Source organism: Brassica oleracea, chromosome C7, assembly GCF_000695525.1.
Source record: "Brassica oleracea var. oleracea cultivar TO1000 chromosome C7, BOL, whole genome shotgun sequence".
NCBI lineage: Eukaryota > Viridiplantae > Streptophyta > Magnoliopsida > Brassicales > Brassicaceae > Brassica > Brassica oleracea.
Window position 1 is genome coordinate 10996430 of NC_027754.1, and position 1083 is coordinate 10997512.

Here is a 1083-nt window from a genome sequence, read left to right on the forward strand (position 1 = left end):
TCTTCCAGGCGAACGTCGAGTCGTTGTCCTTGATGAAAGAGATGATCCTTGAACATATGTCGTCGGACAAGTAGACGCCAACTCGAATGATTTTCGTCGGGTCGGACTCATCGATTGCGACTTCGCGAACTTCCTCCTTCTGAGGGTATATATTGTGGAGTGGTTTACTAACGGAGTCGACAAGGGAAGCCTGTTGCTGCATCTTTACAGTTGCGATCGATCAGTAGTTCTCTCGCGGCTTGTTGATCTCCCCGAATTGTCTGTGTTTTGCCTCTTTTCCGGGAAACTTGACGCGTTGATGATAAGTCGAAGGGATGGCTTTCATGGAATGCAGCCATGGTGTTCCAAGTATGGCATTATAGGGTGCTTTGGTGCGGAGGACGGAGAACTTGACGGTGCAGGTTATACCACCTGCGTATACTGGAAGACGAATTGTCCCAATCATTTGCTCCGAGGCTCCGTTGAAGCCGGTGAGCGTGCGAGAGGAAGGCTTCATATCCCTTAAATCAACTCCCATTTTGTCGAGTGTGTCGCGAAAGATGAGATCGACCGAGCTGCCGGTATCAATAAGGACTTTTGCGACTAGGAATTCACCGATGTCAAGGTCGACGAGGAGAGGATCGTTATGTGGCATGTGGACGCCCTTGGTATCCAGTGCCGAAAAAGTGATCTGGTGATCATTTTCGACTGGAAAGGGCCACTTCTTAGAGGTGGTTGCTTGACGTTTGTGATCTTTGATGGCTCGAACCGAGTCACCACAAGGTGGTGATCCACCCATTATGACGCTAATGTGCGGGGCTCGGGTAGCTCGCATTGATTCGAGTTGCTTCCTCAAATCGTCAGTTGTGTTCTCGAATTTTGGAGTTTCTACAGGCTGTTTCTTTTTTGATTCGAGACGTCGTCGCAGATCGGACCCTTTCGAACGGTTGAGTTGGACTCGCAGGTCGTCGGCCTTCGAATTAAGCTGGTCACGAAGGTCGCCACTTTGACCGATTCTCCGGGCGTTGCATTTTGAGATGGTCGCATGGAGGTCGGTGGTTCCTGTGTTTTCGTTCGTGGCGCTCTTTCTCTTCAGTAGAATGT

The 1083-nt window shown here is 50.0% G+C and overlaps 1 protein-coding gene across 1 annotated transcript; it reads right to left on the reverse strand.

Moving 5' to 3' along the window:
• Positions 1-220: 220 nt before the first annotated feature.
• LOC106302568 lies at positions 221-778 on the reverse strand. The gene has a single exon (XM_013739048.1). It carries the CDS (start codon positions 776-778, stop codon positions 221-223), a length of 558 nt encoding a protein of 185 aa, XP_013594502.1.
• Positions 779-1083: the final 305 nt, after the last annotated feature.

Bases quoted from the DNA above. Each gene is read 5' to 3' on its own strand.
- LOC106302568 (XM_013739048.1), bottom strand. From the start codon at position 778: ATGGGTGGATCACCACCTTGTGGTGACTCGGTTCGAGCCATCAAAGAT.